General features: G+C 46.8%; 2 protein-coding genes across 2 annotated transcripts; both read left to right on the forward strand.

Annotated features, from left to right (window-relative positions):
- Window positions 1-171: 171 nt before the first annotated feature.
- LOC104401456 (E3 ubiquitin/ISG15 ligase TRIM25-like) lies at window positions 172-6786 on the forward strand. The gene is made up of 4 exons (XM_010010594.1): window positions 172-702; window positions 2297-2530; window positions 2627-2649; window positions 6744-6786. Exons 1-4 carry the CDS (start codon window positions 172-174, stop codon window positions 6784-6786), a joined length of 831 nt encoding a protein of 276 aa, XP_010008896.1.
- A 410-nt stretch (window positions 6787-7196) lies between these two features.
- Window positions 7197-9672, forward strand: LOC104401452 (E3 ubiquitin/ISG15 ligase TRIM25-like; the record flags this gene model as incomplete). Its single annotated transcript, XM_010010595.1, has 3 exons — window positions 7197-7775; window positions 8876-8971; window positions 9439-9672. Coding segments are annotated over exons 1-3 (909 nt in total), but the record flags the coding sequence as incomplete, so codon positions are not given.
- Window positions 9673-12998: the final 3326 nt, after the last annotated feature.

Raw genomic sequence — 12998 nt, forward strand, 5'->3', positions numbered from 1 at the left:
GGAGAAAAAATGACTGCTGTAGCTGAACCCTTGTGAAGGGAAGGAGGCAGCAGCTCCCCTGCCTGCAGCCAGAGGTGCCTCCACTACTGGTTTCTGTTTCATTTCCTATCAGTGACGTCTGGCACTCCACCACACCTTGGGCTGCATGGTGGTGCTGCAACCAGGCTGCAGATGGAGCTGACCTGTGCCATCTGCCTGGACACTTACCTTGAACTAGTGACACTGAGCTGTGGTCACAACTTCTGCAGGGACTGCATCCAGGGGGGGTGCAGCCACCAGCAGCGCCCGCAGAGCCCCTACCACTGCCCACTGTGCCATGCCCAAGCGGACCCAGAGGAGGAAAGGCCTGAAATGCAATGCAAAGAGAAGGACGAAAGCTTGGGACAGCAAGATGGGGTGATCCTCTGCGATTTCTGCCTTCAGGAGCCCCAGCCAGCTGTGAAGACCTGCATGAATTGCGAGGCCTCCCTGTGCCAAGCTCACCTGAGCAAGCACAGCACAAAGAGCCCTCTGAAAGACCATATCCTGATGGAGCCTTGTGAAGCTCAGGTTTTGGCTGAGAGGAGATGCCCCCAGCACAGCAGGCTGCTGGAGTGCTACTGCGTGACGGACTCGGTCTGCATCTGCATGCTGTGCTGCATCGTCAGCTGCCACAGGGACCACAAGATCATCACTCTGGAGGAGGCTTTTGGCCAAGCACAGGTAAGGGACTGCCAGGACAGCCCTTAGGGCACAGATTGCACTAGGAAAACCATGGGGACCTGGGACAAAGGCAGCTGCCCAGAGCACAGAGATGAAATGCTTCTTGAGTTTCAGATCTGTAGACTCAGGTTGGGGCTAAATCTCCAGCTTGGGATATTGGGCTTTTATTCCCAGTTTTGCCCTAGATTCCCTCTGGGGATTCAAGGATATAAAACGAGATGTTATAAAAACTTTCTTTCCCACCCTGAGGAGCCAAACTGGTGGGACTGAGTGCGTGTGACTGTGCTTTTAGTCCTGGGTGCAGTTCCAAGCGAAAGGTATTTTCAGTTTCAAAATGTCTTTCCTGTGCTTTTAATTGCCATATTTGTCCAGGAATACAATCCTCCAGTAAACCTCTATGACTGATTTATCCTGAGAGCAGGCAGTGAGCAAACGTTTTGCAGGTCTAGCTTAACTCATGTCCGTGAAGTTGCTGATCATTCATGCACATGTGTCCATTCTATCCTGATACCTCCCTCTGGTTATTTTTACAGGGTTGTTTTCCTGAAACTCTGGAAGCAGTGAAAACACACAAAGCTGCGCTGAATCAAAGCATAGAAAACCTGCTGAAACAAGAGGAGGAAGTAAAGGTTTGTTCCAAGGTCTAACCATCACTTTGGGGATGGTTGTGTGCTGGTAGCTGATAAGATAAAGTTTTCTTTTGCCCTTCCCCAGATCATGCATTCCAAAGTGGTTTTAGTTCCTGGTGGTTTCTCACTTATTTTCTAGGTTTCGTTTGTTAGGGAGGATGATGAATGTCTTTCTTACTTCCCTTTACTGGGAAGTACATTCTTAGTTCCCAAAGGGCCTTTGAGCTTGAAAATTGCTGTTAATCCCATGCCTCCTCATCGGCAGGTGGTGGTTAGCTTTTGTTAATGCAACTTTATCCAATCTGCAGTCTCTAAAATACTTATGGAAAAGACACAGACCATGTTATTGTGGTTTTATTTCTCTTTAAAACAAGAAATCCCTTTAGGATAGCCTGTGGTTCTAAGATGTTGGTCGGAATGATGTTAAAAGATTGCCCCAAAGTGCCTGGGTTTTGCTCCCAGCATGCCAATACCTATCTAAAAGCTCTGAAAGAGCAGGGAATTTAACACAGGTCTCCAAATCCTACTTCATTCTGCTTAGGCAGAATTGGCACTTGTCTTCCTCCACCACTAAAAGTGATAGGACTCAAAGCCCTGGCACTGGGCAAAGGTCTGAAGATAGAACTGTACTTGGCACTTGGTACTTGGTACTTGTACTTCCTCACCCATCCTTGAAAGGACCAAAGACAACTAGTGCAGAATATGGAGATACAATGGAAAGTATGCAAGCAGCGCTACTTTTTCATCTTTTTCTGGTCAGGTGCCAGATGCTGGGGCAGGGCACTTGTGTCACTTGGTCCTTCTGCTTTCAATGGGACATCTTGGTTTGTTGTATGTGGACAGGCACTAAGTTAGTAGTTACTTCTCTGAGCCTGGAAAATACCAGGCTCTTTTCTGAGTGAGAGTTACTGGGTTTAAAATTTAAGATTTGGTCCCTAACAGCTTTGAAAGTGTTTTCTTAACAGAATGAGGAGAGCCTGCGGAGGAATCGGCTGGAGAGCATTTTCGAAGACATGCGTCTGCAGCTAGACAACGTAAAAGAAGAGGTCCTGAAAACTCTCAGCCACTACGAGGAGCAACAGCTTTCTCAGATTCAGATGGAGATACAAAACCACAAAGAGGGGAAGGATGCAGCCAGCCGTGATGTTCAGGAGCTGGAGGCTCTGAGACATCAGAAAGATCTACTTCTTTTCATCAAGGTACCTAACAGCATCTCCCTTCCCAGAGATACTCAGCTTTTTGGACTAGCCTTTGCCTGTGCTACACTAATTCTGCTTTCAAAATGTCTTTTACAGGCTTTTTCAGCAATTCAAGCCAGGTAAGCTCTTCCCAAGGTGGTCTATTATTGCATTAACACATTGCTTCAGGTGACTGATAGCCCAGTCTGCATGCACTGGGCTCCCTGGGCTCACCCTTTGTCATGCTGGTGGCAACACTGAGCCAGGAGAAGCCGCAGAGGTCCTATGTGACTCTTCATAGATAATACAGTTTATTTTTCTGTGCCCTCTGCACCTATTCTCAAGACCCATACTGAGGGCAATTCCTGAATGTTTAGGCCCCTGTATGATGAGCTTAGGTATCCAAAGTCATCCTCCAGTTTGCATTGCCTTCTGCTCATAAGAAGTGAATGCATTAGGAGCCAAACATGCAGTTGCAGTCAAGAGTCTATAGAGTTCATGGCTTTTCTCCTGAGCTGTTCTCCCAGTGCCTGTCCTGTTCCTCCTCCGCAGACCACCACTGCATGCACACAGGCTCCCCCAGCCCTGCATTTTGGGTGCAGCAGCTCACCCAGGGCTGTGGTAACGCAGCACTTCTCATCTGCTGTTCCAGCATCCCAGTGGCTGCCCCTGACACCTCATTAGCTCCTGCTGCGAGGACCAAGGACTGCAACCACGAACATGATGCTAGGGTCTGTCCTGGCAAAGCCGGGCTGAGGTGGCTGAGACAAGGTCCTCTGTGGACAGATACTGTCCATACTTCAACCTGATGATGCTGAAGAGATTTGGGGTTCTGGGAGAAGACCACTCACAGGGGGAGTCCCTGGTAAAGCTACAGAGAGAGGGGAGGGTGGAAACTGCTTTCTGTATGTCCCATCAAGGCTTGGTGTGGAGTGGGGGATGCAGTTGTTGGCTCAGGGATGGGCTTGGTGATGGTTTTCTGATGCCTTTCTGCTCTTCTGATGTCATTCTGCATGTTTTAGGGAACGCAAGCCAGTTCCTAACAAAGCTGATTTAAAACCAAGGCCACCCATTATTTTGGATAAATTAACAACAGATGCTACTGTAAGGCTTTTCCAGCAATTCCTCTCAGACATGCAGTCCTTATTTAAATCACCGCCTGGTAAGTGGTCATTTCACTCTGTGACAAGCAACATGGAGAAGCTAACAGAGCATATTCAAGAAAAGACTGTAGTAAGACACCAAGTACTCAGAAATACCTCTAGAAGAACTGATTGCTCACACTTACTAGATGATCTTTAAGGTCCCTTCCAATTCAGACTATTCTATAGTCTCCCGTGATATGATTGTATAATTATTTTCACATATGTGTACATTAAAGGATGCTTGTCCCAAGCTTCAGTGCTTTGGGACATGCCTTGAACATACCGTGCTAAAATGGGTTCTCGGTAAAGAGGTATGGATGTCCTAGGAGGTTTATGAGAGGATTTAGAGAAGAGAATAGGAATAGCTTTTCTGTCTGTAGCATCACTTTGATTCCAAAGCATGGGGGAAGTTGAGAAATCATCACAGCAACGGCAGGTGGAGTTTGTCTTATAATATAAATAATATACTCTTTGTAGTAAATCTACTCTTTGTAATGTCTTGTAAGACCAACCTACAGTCCCAGTGCTGTGCACAGTGGGATGCCTGTCCAATTTAATCAGACAAAAATAGGGTTCCCATGTTATTGCTGTATTGGGAGTGCTTGAGCCCTGCTTGACAGTGAGCCTAAGGTCAAGACCCAGAGATAGCTGGGGTGGGAATGCTCTGCCCAGAGGATGTGTGATGTGCACACCTAATTGGCTGCCATCTGTACAGCCTTGGGTGCACCAGGCAGCACACCATGCCCATGGCCACTCCCAGGCTCGGTCTTTACCATCCGTGTAAACACAGTTGAGACCTATTCTAGCTAGAAAGCCTCAGATCCAGGTTTTCCTAATTATCCATGCCATCTGAGCAGTTTTGGTTAGTTGTCCAAGTCACCGCTACTGTTTGTTTCCTGAAGGACTAACTTCTGCAGCAGAAAATGTCACAGTATTGAAATGCATTACGTGCAAGAGAAGGTCTGAATGAACACGTTCTGCAAATTCCCGAGTGTAGAATTAACTACTCGCGACTGGCCACGCTGGGAAATTTTGAGAGTTCTAGAAAATAACTTCAAATGATCTTAAGCAAATAAGCGTGTATGAAACGGCTGTGCCGCTGTTCGCATGTTTCTCGTATATGGAAGTTAATCTGGAAGTTTTTAGAAACGCCTAATGAAGCTCTGCAGGGCATTGACGGAAAATGAAAATCTGAGAGTTGCTGTAGTTGGAAACAAAAGGCAAAATGACACTTTAAATTGTGAAAGAGCAGCATTTCTTGAAATGTGGTATTACCCCCTTTCAGAATTACGTAGGAGCAGCTAAGAGAGGTGCAGGAGCTGTTCCAGTTAACATGCTTTTAGTGACTTGGGTGGGTTGGACTTGAATGACTTGAATAGGATGACTTGTGTCGACTTGGATGGCTTGGATTGGGAAATCCAGCCTTCAGCAACTGGGATGTGTGTTATCTCTGTGTTGGTTTTTCTTTCTTTCTACAGTTCATGAACATCTGACGACTCCAGACAGTGCAGGAGGTGAACCTGCTTACAGTGACAAAGCACTCCATGCGCCCCTACAGCCCACATTCGGATTTCACAATGTCCATGGGTTAACAGCCATTCCCCTCCAACTAAAGAGCAAAGAGAGCTTCTCAGAAGGCTGTCACTTCTGGGATGTGAACACCAGAAACATGAAATGCTGGATGCTTGGAATTGCTTGTTCCCGGTTTCAGTGCTATCTGGAAGCGTCTTCTCACCACCTCTCTCTGTTCCTAGGTAAAACATGTATCACAGGAAAGTACTTTCCTACAGCCCTTGAAGTCATCAGGGTAGAGATAGACTGTGGAAGAAATAGGCTGTCATTTTATAACGTGTCTGCTGAGGATGGAAATCCTACTGACAGTCTCCATCTTATAGAGGCAGTAAGCATCCCTTTCAGCTACCCTGTCCATGCTATCTTCAAGATGTCTGAAGGCTCTCTGAAGCTCGTGTAGTGATGTGGGGACAAAGTGCTGTTTTGTGCTTCCAGGCTATTTATCAGGACTGCTGCTGCGTGGAGGCTATGCTAAGCTGCCATATTAGAAACTGGAATTGGGGCTGCTGTGGTGGCTCATCTCCGTGAGGGAAAGGCCTCTGTGGGGTGTATCACAGCACGTGGCTGCGTGCAAGAGCTCCTATCTTCTGTTAATCATGAGGAAACACTGTTAAGTTGTGCTTTTTTGCTCAACTGTATCAAATTCTGTGTTGGCTGCATGTTATTACACTTAGTTTGCAAAACTTAATAGCAGCTGAGTTTATAAAAAAGTTGATGGTACAACATTCACTGCTACAGAACTAAGCAGCAGCAATACTGACCTTTAATGCACAATCAAAGCCATCCGTTGCAGGAGCGAAGCTGGGCTGGGGGACGAGTAGAGTCTAGATAGTAAGACATCTGGTTTCCCTTTTGTTTGCTGCTGCTGTCCCCAGTGAGATCTCTGATAGATCATTTACCTACTTCTTTGCATGAATTTTGATTTTTCTCTTCACCTGTACAAAAACCTCACAGCAAAGGGAATAATAAAGAAGAAAACTTCTGTGCCTTTATTCTGTGCTATATGGGGCCTGGATTAGTTTGTTCTTATGGTTGTCTGAACACCTTGGGGAGGAAGAGATGATATTTCTGCTTGTTCCCTGCGGTTCTGCTGCCTTCAGAACAAGCCAGGGTATTTGCATTAAGAGGACCAGGCAGCAGCTCCTCACCCCAGCAGAGACAGTGAAGGACCTCAAGGGACACTACAGTTTCGCACATGACAAAAGAAATCCTTGTTCAGTCTTAGAAGAAAGTGGCTGTGCTTTGTCTTTTGCATTTTATACACCAAAATGATATGGAAAACCATGCAGGTAAACTTGGGTCTCCCAAATGCACCTGCAGTGGCGGCTGCTCTGCTGGGTCTCAGGTGGTATGTGCGCAGAATGAGGTAAGCAAGGCTTGTGACATGGTACAGGGCTATTCCTATCTTACAGTGCCTTTTGAGAGCCTTTACCAACCCCCATTTCCCGATCAGCTGGCTGCACGTAGGAGACCAGCATCAACAACTGTCCCCTGAGTTCTCCCTGTTTCACCTTTAGGGGAGCATCTGTAACTGTTGTGGAGAAGAACCAGCCAGAGTAGAGGGAATCCCTGGCTTACTCATGCTCTTCTCATCCAGAGTTTACCTTTAAGTCACTGCCCCTGGCATGAGATGGAGGATTCTTCTGGGAGGACAGAGGGCTGCAGGAGAACAGTCCCATCTTGTGCCATCCCCTGCTCCTGCCAGCCTGCTGGGAGCTCGCACATGGAGTGACGCTGCCCGAGGGTGAAGGTCTAACAGCGGCTTCCCCCGCTTACAAGAGCGGTGTGGGGGTGGAGCCGTGAATGGGGATTAGATCAGGGCGAAGGGGAAGGACTTGTAGCCTCTGGGCCGGGTCACCAACTGCGCACGATGCCCAGCACAACAGCCTAGTTTCGTTTCTCGCAGACCAGCTAACATGTCATTACTGCAGCCGCAGCAAAAGCTAGGGAGGACTGGAGGGGGTGCCAGCATGGAGGACCAGCTCAGCTGCCCCATCTGCCTGTGTCTGTACAGGAGCCCGGTGCTGCTGAGCTGCGGTCACAGCTTCTGCAAACAGTGCATCGAGAAGGTGCTTGATTCCCAGCAGCTCTCCGAGACCCCTTACTCCTGCCCCATGTGCAAGCTCCAGCTGGGGCCCATCCTGGAGCTGCAGAAGAATTTCCAGCTGTGCAGCATCGTGGAGGCGTTTATGGCTACTTCCGAAGGGCAACAGGGCGAGAGCTCTGCAGAGGAGAAGAAGGAAGTGGTTCCCTGTGACTTCTGCCTGGATCCACCCAAGCCAGCGGTGAAAACCTGCCTGGTCTGCGATGCATCTTTGTGCCAGGCCCATCTGAACAAACACAACACCAAGGCTTCCAACAAGGACCACGTCCTGGTGGAGGTGGGTGCAGGCGCTGTCGTGGAGGAGAGGAGGTGCCAGGAGCACGGCAGGCTGCTGGAGTGCTACTGCCAGGACGAGGGGCAGTACGTGTGCATGCTCTGCTCCATCACAGGGTACCACAAGGGCCACAGCATCATCACCCTGAAGGAGGCCTACGACAAGCAGCTGGTAAGGGGATCTGCTCTCCCCACGGTCCCTGTGGGGTTTGCTCAGAACTCCTGACCTGCAGGAGGAAAGGGGGAAGCCACAGGAAGGGCAACAAGGCAGCTCCGGGCAGCGGCTGGGATTCATGCATTGTGCTGGAATTTGCTTTTCATTTCCTCCTTTGTGTTGCCAAAGCAGCCTGGCAAGCTCAGCTGAGGGAGTAAAGCAGAGAAGGGTATTTGGGGCTGACCAAATCCGGCAGTGTGTGGTGACATGGGACAGCAAGCAAGAGGCAGGGCTTTGCTGTCCCATGCTGCCCTGGTGAGCACCCGTGGTGCGCGGTCCATCCAACTGCAGACTGCCACTCACCAGGGCGTTCCTGGCTAGGATTAAAACGTATTCCTGTAGGGATTAAGAAGTCTCTTCCTACACAGAGCCCACTTCCCAAGTTTGGGTTGGGAAACAGGTCTTCCCACTTATGGCTCTTACCTCTGTCTCCCTTCTCCCTCTACCCTAAATTTTGCAGAGCCAGCATCCCAGTGGAGACATGGGGCCTCAATGTCCTTGCCTTTGAGTCCAGCTGCTTCCATGAAATGCTCCAGAGTCAGCTAAGACTGAGGGGGTGAAATGCATTTGCTACACTTGCTCACTGCCTCGCGTTTGAAATGTCAGGGCTCAATATAGATCCCAAGCAAAACACCCTGCAGGAACCCAGTGTGTGGCCAGGAAACACCTGGCTCGCTCTGGACCTCAGGACAGGTCCCAGGCTCTGCAGGGATTAGCAGGAAGCGTCCTTTGCACTTACTTACATGTGTCACAAACTAACTTTCTCCCCCAAGTTACATACAAGTTCAGGGCTGCCAAACAGAAGTGGGCTGTGTAGGACAGTAGCTATTTCCTTCATCCCTGGAGCAGGTAAAGGAGCCCTGTCTATGGCTGAGTCAACTTCAGGGTAAGCTGAGATCTCAGCTGCGTGTTCCTATTGAGTTTGTGTTTGGGTTTTTTAACAAACAAACTCCCAGAGAAATCAGGAATGCAGCTCTTCAGAAGGCCCTATAAAAGGGTTTTGGTGCAATAAACATCAGTCAAATTTCATCAAGAAATGATGTCTTTCTTTCTGCTAGGGTGAACTCTCAGACATCATGTCAAGGCTGCAGGAACGTAAAAGAGCTTTAGGTACTGCCCTAAAAGAGCTTCAGAAAGGCGAGAATCAGCTCAAGGTTGGTACCCAGATCATCACTAATTCAGAGCATTTTTCCTCCCCAATTTCCCAGCAGTAAGTGATGGCAGCTATACTGCTAGAAGCAGATTCATAGAAAGAGAAATAGTCCAAAGTAGGGAAAACAGTGGTATGAGAAACGGCCAACCTTTCTCACAGCCTCCCAACATAGTTCTAAAGTTTTCTGTCCGTTAAATAAAAGAAAACCAATTTGAGTTTACAAATGGAATTTTTGGTGTGTGCCAATACAGTTGTCACATTGCCAGCTGAATTTTATCTGATTTTATTACGTATCAGGATTAATTTTCATAACCCTCTGTTTATTCAGATAGTCCAAGCAAATGCTTATAGTCCACTCCCTCCTAAAGCCAGTGCAAAGCATAGATAAAATCCTAATTAACTGAGAGACACTAAGCTGAAATGTCAAGTTCCTGAGCCAGTGCGCCATTTTCCTATCTGTTCATTTAGACCAATACAAAAACAGTGACTTCCCAGCTGCAAGAGCTGTTTGAAGAGATAAAGACACAGATAACTGAGAAAGAGAAGAAGATCCTGAGCGACATTCAATCCAGTGAGAAAGAACAACTGGCAGACATTACCGAAGTGAAGAAGAAAATGGAACAGAAAAGAGCTAACACTGTGCAGCATCTTCAGTCTTTGCAGAAGATGAGAGAACAACCAGATATTTTCCTCTTTGTCAAAGTAAGCAGTGGTATTCTGCTTTTCTTTATGAATATGCCTATTTTCAGCAAGGTGCCTTGTCTGGAAATCATGCTAACAATTTCTATTTCCCTTTCTTTTGGTAATCCTATTTGCAGGCATTTAAACAGGCCAAGGACAGGTATGTTCCACCTGAAAACAGTTGTTTTCTTCTTTGCAAAAATATGGTGTTAACAACAGGGATCAAACTCCACTGCCTGTGTCCCTCTGTCCTGGCACCTTATGCTGCAAAGCTGCTCCCTGCTCCAGCTGAGCCAGAGGGCACCACGTCCACACAATTAATGCGAATGGAGAGGTATCTGCCTGCTGTTCAAGTGATCCATTTCAGTTTTCTTAGCAGCTACATGGCTGCTGGGTTCTGATGAAAACCACTGTTTTTTATTACCAGAAGAACATTTTTATCACAGGTGAAGCCCATAGGGTTCAGTTTACAGCAACACTCTTGGGTGTATATTGGTAACACTCCAGCACCTAAGTCCCAGTAAACAGCCCTTCACTGCAGAGGTAACTGGCTCATTTCCCACTGAGTTTTGCTTCTGCTTGTGGACAAGCTGAATAGCTAGACATATTTATTATTACTTCCCTTGCAAGTGATACACTTAATTTCTAACTTAGCACTTCCTAACTGATGCCTGGGTGTCAAGCTGTAATTCAATGGTGCAAAACCACACCAACAGTAAGTTACAGATCTACAAGAGATTTTGCTGCAGCAAGGAAGTGCCCAGCTGCCTGAAGAGCTAGCTCAAACATCTAGCTGGATTTGAAGATGTCATCTTTATAACGTGTACAAATTAAAGCTGAGTTTGAACTTGGATTGTAAGGATAACTTTGAATCACCATGTACCTAGGGGCTGTGCTGGCAGCAGCACAGTCCATTACTCACAGCTGTGCCACAAGTCAAAATCTAGCCTGTGGGATCAAAGTAATTTTCCAGAAACCTGGACACCATTTAATATGTTTGGCATTTTCTTCCTATTACGACGGTGGTTGTGCTAGAACAGTAAGAGCCTGCCTGCAGCAGGTCAAAGCACTGTTGGCACAAGGGTATTAGCAAAATGCCTCCCCCTTGCTCATTTCCAGCATTTGAAAATTCCCATCCAGGTTTGGAAAGCAAAAGGTATTGCCAAATCTACAAATATAACAATTGCAACTCACGTAACCTTATCAGCAAGCTGCTTACCTCATACTTCATGTGCCAAAGTAACCTTCTCTTTGTGGAGTCCTTCCTAATGAAGGAGTTTGTTAACTTTTAATGCTAAATGGTTTTCCTTGGTGAAATGACTGACTGTGCCCTAGGATTGTAAGTGAGAATTTCAGCATCAGCAAGATGGACGTGATGGTAGTGCAGCTGGAGCAGGCCAGGGCTGACTGCTGTCGACGCTTGATGTGGGACTTCATGACAGTCCTGCAAAGTGTGCAGAGTGAGTGATCTGACCCCAAGCAGAAAGCAACAAGCCATGGGTGGCTGATGGCCACTAAATGGTGGCATGTGTGTGGTCTTGGGGGGCTGACAAGGATTCCAATGGGATCTTGGGAGTGTTGGAGAGGGGAGGGCAAAGAGGACAGGAGTTTCTGGGGGTAACAGAGAAGAGGTCTGCTCGCTCCTAACCAGTGTAAGGCCAGCTCCGTTTCATTTATCCACTCCCATCCCCACCTAGTCTATCCCCAACCATGAGACTTGAATGCATTGCCTGCTTTGTAAAACAGTCTTCTTGATCTTTCTTAGGTGAACTCGCCAACCAAATTAGGTGGAACAGGTAAATCCTTTTCTTTACTTACAAAATGTTCCCTGCAAATTTTTCCAGCAGTTATTCATTTAAGGACTGTGTGTCCTGTGCTCCTCTGCTTCAGTCTGGAGAGCAGAGTCTATAAGGCTGTCCCTCATCTCACAAGAGGGAGTCAGACCTATACATATCTCTTACCTCATAATTAGCAAGATGTGACTTGTGTTTTACAAGGTACTAACATTCAACCCTGTTTCTTTGCAGTGAGGATTCAGATACTGATACCTCTGCAAACTGTAAGTGTTCAAAAATACTAGTTATTCCTCAGGACTCTGGCCTGGGGCTGTGAGTCTTGCAGAGAAAATATCTCACATAAAAATGTGAATGGCCTTTTGTTGCATGCCTCTCCTTTCCTTGCCAGAGGTGAGGCCAGCAGGCGAGCAGCCTCAGAAACAGTTCTCAAAATCTGCAGTGGGCAGAAATCTGTGGGAACTCACCAGAGAAATCATTTCTCTTGAGCCTGAGGGAGAGACTGGGTTTGCTTCAGCACTCAGTAAAAGCCTGAGCCTGCCCCAGGGAAGGACTGTGGAGGGGTTCCCACCACGTGAGCAGGAGCTGGAGCAAACCCAGTGCCTGAAAGGATCTCCAGACAATTCCAAATGGTGCAGGAGATACTAAATCTGTAAACAGCATTTCTCCTCAGATAGCACTAGCTCAATGCTCAAATAGATTTCTGCTGCACATAGTGTGCATCTTTTCTACAACCTTGTTTGAAGAAAAGTTATTTAGAAGTTATTTGAAAGATTTTTTATATATATATTTTTTATTTGCTGCAACTAACCCCACCTTGTTTTCTTTTTTTTGCCCCCCCAGTAATTCAAGTAGCTTATAATGAATGGAGAGCACAAGAGGCACACAGTGCAGGTAAGCGATTAAATGGAGTCTTAGTTATACAGCATAGCTTACGATACAGTTGCTTTCATTTAGAATTACAGAATTGATTAGATTGGAAAATCCCTTTAAGATCAAGTCCAACTGTTAACCCAGCACTGCCAAGTCCACCACTAAACCATGTCCCCAGGCACCACGTCTACATGTCTTTTAAATACCTCCAGGGATGGTGACTCCACCACTTCCCTGGGCAGCCTGTTCCAGTGCCCGATAACCCTTTTGGTGAAGAAATATTTCCTAATATCCAATCTAAACCTTCCCTGGCACAACTTGAGGCCATTTCCTCTTGTCCTATAGCTTGGTAACTGGGAGAAGAGATGGATCTTGCTACATCCTCCTTTCAGGTAGTTGTAGAGAGTGATAAAATTTCTGCTGAGCCTCCTTTTCTCCAGACTGAACAACCCCAGTTCCTACAGCTGCTCTTCACTTGACTTGTGCTTTAGACCCTTCACCACTTAACATAATGCCAGCCTTAAATCTAGAGGTATATTTTTAAATCAGTGTACATGGCCATTTATTTGTGTTGTGAGCTCAATCATCTACAGACATATTAATGCCTGTGTTCTATACAGAACCACTTAGTTACTTAAAACAGGGGAGGGAGAAGAAATATTTTTCCAAGGAAATGCAAAG

Source organism: Nestor notabilis, unplaced genomic scaffold (genome assembly GCF_000696875.1).
Source record: "Nestor notabilis isolate BGI_N333 unplaced genomic scaffold, ASM69687v1 scaffold34152, whole genome shotgun sequence".
Lineage (NCBI taxonomy): Eukaryota > Metazoa > Chordata > Aves > Psittaciformes > Psittacidae > Nestor > Nestor notabilis.

What these genes read in the sequence shown, in the direction of transcription:
- LOC104401456 (XM_010010594.1), top strand. Translation starts at nt 172, where the DNA reads ATGGAGCTGACCTGTGCCATCTGCCTGGACACTTACCTTGAACTAGTG. An exon ending in ATCTACTTCTTTTCATCAAG is followed by an intron (nt 2,531 to 2,626) that starts GTACCTAACAGC and finishes TGTCTTTTACAG; the next exon opens with GCTTTTTCAGCAATTCAAGC. An exon ending in TTTTCAGCAATTCAAGCCAG is followed by an intron (nt 2,650 to 6,743) that starts GTAAGCTCTTCC and finishes TTTCACCTTTAG; the next exon opens with GGGAGCATCTGTAACTGTTG.